Source organism: Colobus angolensis, unplaced genomic scaffold (genome assembly GCF_000951035.1).
Source record: "Colobus angolensis palliatus isolate OR3802 unplaced genomic scaffold, Cang.pa_1.0 Scaffold107, whole genome shotgun sequence".
Classification (NCBI taxonomy): domain Eukaryota; kingdom Metazoa; phylum Chordata; class Mammalia; order Primates; family Cercopithecidae; genus Colobus; species Colobus angolensis.
Genome location: NW_012111697.1, coordinates 3,155,147 through 3,160,120, shown reverse-complemented (window position 1 = coordinate 3,160,120; position 4,974 = coordinate 3,155,147). Strand labels below are relative to the sequence as shown.

At 52.8% G+C, this 4,974-nt stretch overlaps 1 protein-coding gene across 7 annotated transcripts in view; it reads right to left on the bottom strand.

The window, feature by feature from the left end:
- Positions 1–4,974, bottom strand: part of LSR (lipolysis stimulated lipoprotein receptor) — a 17,018-nt gene that overhangs the window by 8,867 nt on the left and 3,177 nt on the right. For 5 of the 7 annotated variants that reach the window (XM_011947826.1, XM_011947830.1, XM_011947835.1 and 2 more), the window contains exon 3: positions 46–165. The exons of the other annotated variants lie outside the window; for them this stretch is intronic. In XM_011947826.1, the coding sequence (XP_011803216.1) occupies positions 46–165 (120 nt within the window). The remainder of the gene's footprint in view (positions 1–45; positions 166–4,974) is intronic. 7 annotated transcript variants of the gene reach the window in all.

Here is a 4,974-nt window from a genome sequence, read left to right as displayed (position 1 = left end):
GGACAAAAGGAAGGGCCATGCCTCCCCCTTCCCAGGCCCACTCACCAAGGACGATGAGCTCTGCGTAGGCCTCATTGTTCCCCTCGAGGTCCTGGGCTGAGACCACAGAGCAGTAATACACACCGCTGTCCCCCCACGCCGTCTGGTCAAAGGTCAGGTCAGCATCTGGGTCAGGATGAAAAGGCCTCCATGAGGGCACCTTAGAGGCCGGGACACCGAACCCCACAAGGGCCAGAGCCCCCTTCCCAGCACATCCAGGAGGGGGCAAGCAGTGGGCTGGGCAGGCTGAAAATGATCAAATGCATATGCAAAGATTCCTACCAGCGGTACGCGGCCTTTTACGCCCCGTTCTAAACACCTGGGCTGCTACAAGAAGTCTGTGAGGCAGGGCCATTATCACTCCTGTTTTGTGGATGACATATCGGGTCTGGAAAAGCTGCACAGCTCTTCAGTGTAGAGCAGTAATGGTGCCCTCAGAGCCTGAGGTTGTTTTTTTTTCTTTCTTTCGAGACAGGGTCTCACTCTGTGGCCCTGGCTGGAGTGCAGTGATGTAATTATAGCTCACTGCGGCTTCAACCTCCTGGACTCAAGCAATCCTCCCACCTTAGTCTCCTGAGTAGTTGGGACTACAGGCACACTCCACCACACCCAGCTCTCTTTTTTTGTTTGAATCAGAGTTTCACTTTTGCTGCCCAGGCTGGCGTGCAATGGCGCGATCCAATCTTGGCTCACTGCAATCTCTGCCTCCCAGATTCAAGCGATTCTCCTGTGTCAGCCTCCCATGTAGCTGGGATTACAGGCACCTGCCACCATGCCTGGCTAATTTTTGCATTTTTAGTACAGATGGGGTTTCGCCATGTTGACCAAGCTGGTTTCGAACTCCTGACCTCAGGTGATCCACCCGCCTCGCCTCCCAAAGTGCTGGGATTACAGGCGTGAGCCACCACACCCAGCAGTCTGTGCTTCTCAACTTACAGCCATCTCTGAACCACCCCTCAGATCCAAAGTCTGAACTCCCCTGATGTGAACTGCCACCCACAGGGTCTAGTGTAGACCCCAGGGATGGGTGTGGAAATAAACAGTCCAGATTCTAGGTGCCAGGAGATGCCCAGGCACCCATAAGGAGTGGGTGTGTCTGTGTGGGGGAGAGAGACTTACCCTCCCAGGGCCTTGGTCCCTCCCCCTCCCCTTCCATTCCCACATTCCAGGTCAGGCCCAGGGCTTGGGGACGCTCATGTCTGAAGCAGCAGCAGACAAGGAACCTGTTAACTCTGCCACCCATCAAAGTGTTTTGGCACATCCTGTTTCCTCTCTGCTCCTCAGGCCCTAATTAGTTAAATACCTTCAGCCTTTCACCAGGGTGGGACGCAGGCACCTACCAGGCAACTCCGCCTTAGGCCAGTGGGGAGAGAAATACGCTACACTGGGCGTCTCAGGCAGGAAACGCCCTCAGCTTCCCGGCCTCTTTCCTGCCAGCCTGACCTGCCTGCCACCTTCCCAAGGACGCTCTGCCCTCCTGCACGACAGCTCTGTGATGGCAGCAACCACGCGTGCCAGTCCACAGCACCTGGCACCCCTAGGAATGAAAGAATTCTTACCTTCTTCCTTCTTCACAAGGAAGGCCTCATGTCTACAGAAAAATTCTGCTTGCAACAGTGTCTCACTACAACATTCCAGACGCCTTCCCTAAGGTCCCACGGTCCCCAAGGCCCTTGGCACAACATGGTCTCTAGCTACCATGCCAGCCTCACCCCTGCCATCGCCTTGGCTCTAGATTTGCACTGTCCCCCAGTGGGCTGGGCTTCTCCCACGGCTCCCCCAACCAACTGGTGAAATCTCTCTCCCAGCTTAGGGGCCGACCATCCCTTGCCTGGTGAAAATGTGGGCTCGAGGCACAGCCCTGTCTGTCTGTCACTGCTGGGTCCCCAATGCCTGACACTATACCTGGCCAGGAGTAGAAATGAACACCCTCTTGGCTGGACACGGTGGCTTACACCTGTAATCCCAACGCTTTGGGAGGCTGAGACAGGTGGATCACTTGAGGTCAGGAGTTCCAGACCAGCCTGGCCAACGTGGTAAAACCCTATCTGTACCAAAAATGTAAAAAATTAGCCAGGCATGGTGGCGCATGCCTGTAGTCCCAGCTACTCAGGAGGCTGAGGCAGGAGAATCACTTGAACCCGGGAGGCAGAGGTTGCAGTGAGCTGAGATCACACCACTGCACTCCAGCCTGAGCGACAGAAAAACAAACAAACAAAAAAAAAAAAACAAAAAAAGCAGTACAGTGGGTGACCCTAGGAACACCACGGGGAGTCCACTTTTCCCCATCCTCAAAGCTGAAATGGAGGAAGCCCCTATGGCTACGGGTTTTCCTGAAAGGACACACACACAATGGATGTTTACACTCAGGGCCTTGATCAAACACGGGCCCAGGTGGGGGTGGTTTGAAAGACCCAGGCCTGTGAGGCCCCTGGCGCATGCAGGGCCCCTTTCCCCAGACAGAGTCTGGGGGGTCATCCTGGACTTTTGTGCCCAGCAGAGGAAGCACCCTCAGTATTTGGCTTGTCCTGGCAGGAGCTGAGCAGTCATGCCCAGTCCAGGCAGGCACAATCCCTGGGTTAGAGAGGAGGGGGCCTAGGAAGCTCTGTGACCTCAGTAACAGTAGGATGCTCATGGCTGAGCGGCCCACAGAAATCCAGGACAAGCAAGCCTGGTGCCTCCTCTGAAACAGAGCTGACACAGGCTCAGCCCCTGGAACCCTGCTTCCCATCGATCCTCTAGCAGAATGTGCTTCCGTTCCTGGCTTCTTGGGGTCTGCAAAGGGATGCTCCCTTCCCCCTTCTGCCCCATGCCCAACTTTAAATTCTTGTTTAAGACCGTGAACACACACTAAGACATGAGGTAGATGAGCCCTTATCCCTGGCACCCTGCCCCTCCCCTTCCTCTCTGCCTTCTAGGTTCTGTAAGGCCCAGGCCCAGGCCCTCCTCAAATCATATTCATAGCCTAAGCCATTCCATGTAGCACATCACCCAGTGCTCTTTTCTTTTTTCTTTTTTTTCTTTTTTTTTTTTTTTGCGATGGGAGTCTCACTCTGTTGTCCAGGCTGGAGTGCAGTGGTGCAATCTTGGTTTACCGCAACCTCCGCCTCCCAGGTTCAAGCGATTCTCCTGCCTCAGCCTCCAGAGTAGCTGGGATTACAGGTACCCACCACCACACCCGGCTAATTTTTGTATTTTTGGTAGAGACGGGATTTCACCATGTTGGCCAGGCTGGTCTCGATCTCTTGACCTCAGGTGATCGATCCACCCACCTCGGCCTTCCAAAGTGCTGGGATTACGGGTGTGAGCCACCACGCCCAGCCTATTTTCTTTTCATTTCAAAACGGTCTCTCTCTGTCACCCAGGCTGGAATTCAGTAGCACAATCACAACTCACTGAAGCCTTGACCTCTCAGGCCCAAGCACTTCTCCCACCCCAGCCTCCTGAGCAGCTGGGACCACAGGCACATGCCACCATGCCCAGCTAATTTTTAAAATTTTTGCAGACATGGGGTCTCATTTTGTTGTCTAGCCTGGTCTCAAACTTCTAGGCTCAAGTGAGCCTCCTGCCTTGGCCTCCAAAGTGTGAAATTTACAGGCATAAGCCAACGTACCCAGCCTGGTGTTATTTTCTTTGCAGCACTTAGTACTCTCTGAAATTCTTATACCTTGAGATGGAGTATTTTTTTTTTTGAGACAGTCTCGCTCTGTCACCCAGGCTGGAGTACAGTGGTGCGATCTCAGCTCACTGCAACCTCTGCCTCCTGGGTTCAAGCGATTCTCATGCCTCAGCCTCCTGAGTAGCTGGGATTACAGGCATGTGCCACCATGCCTGGCTAGTCTTTGCATTTTTAGTAGAGACGGGGTTTCACCATGTTGGCCAGACTGGTCTGGAACTCCTGACCTCAGGTGATCCACCTGCCTTGGCCTCCCAAAGTGCTGAGATTACAGACGTGAGCCACCGTGCCCAGACCTTGAAATTCTCATACTCTTTCTTTATCTGCTTATTTACTGCCAGTCTCACCCCACCAGAAGGTCATCTCCTTGAGGACAGAAACCAGCCATCCCAATCACCTCTATCCCCAGCACCAATGACACATAGTAGATGCTTGATACATACCAAATGAATGAATGAACGACTGCCCTTTACTTAGTCCCAACAGGCACATCCTATCAGGAGGCAGCATTACAGTTAAGAACAAGGGTTCTCAGGGCTGCCTGGGTTCAAATCCCAGCTCTAGACTTTGACTTCCTATGTGCCCATTTGAACAAGGTAACCTCTCTGTGCCTCAGCTGTCAGGAGGGTAGAGGAGAGGACTCAATGGGAGAATGTATGTGCAGTTCCTGGCACGTCGTAGGCTTTCTCCATTAAGATCTCTTGCCCCTGCAGTTCACTCCTGCCACCTCCTCTGAGTCCTCTGTGGACCACCCTAGGCAAGCAAAGGGATTAGGAACTTGGCCACTAGACCCAAAGTGGCCGAGTTAGAATCCCAGCCCCTTTACCAGCGATGTGATACTAGGCAAGTCACTTTCTCTCTCTGGGCCTCTGTAAGATGACAATAATAGAATCTATTCAAATACTATGTGGTCTGAGTTAATCCTTGGGAACCTGGATGGGAGCTTGGCACACAGTAGACCCTTTATAAGTTGTTAGATAAATTTTACTTCTTACTGCTCGTGTTACTAATATGATTATAGAACAAACCCTGGCCTCCTCTCTCCATTACCTAGTTTTCTTTATCTTCAAGCACTTGAGAGTGTGTGTTGTGTTTGTCTCTCTCACTGCAATGTGGGCTCCACGAGGGAAGTGGTTTGATGATTTTTTTTGTTTGTTTTTGAGATGGAGTCTGGCTCTGTCGCCCAGGGTGGAGTGCAGTGGTCAGATCTCGGCTCACTGCAAGCTCCGCCTCCTGGGTTTACGCCATTCTCCTGCCTC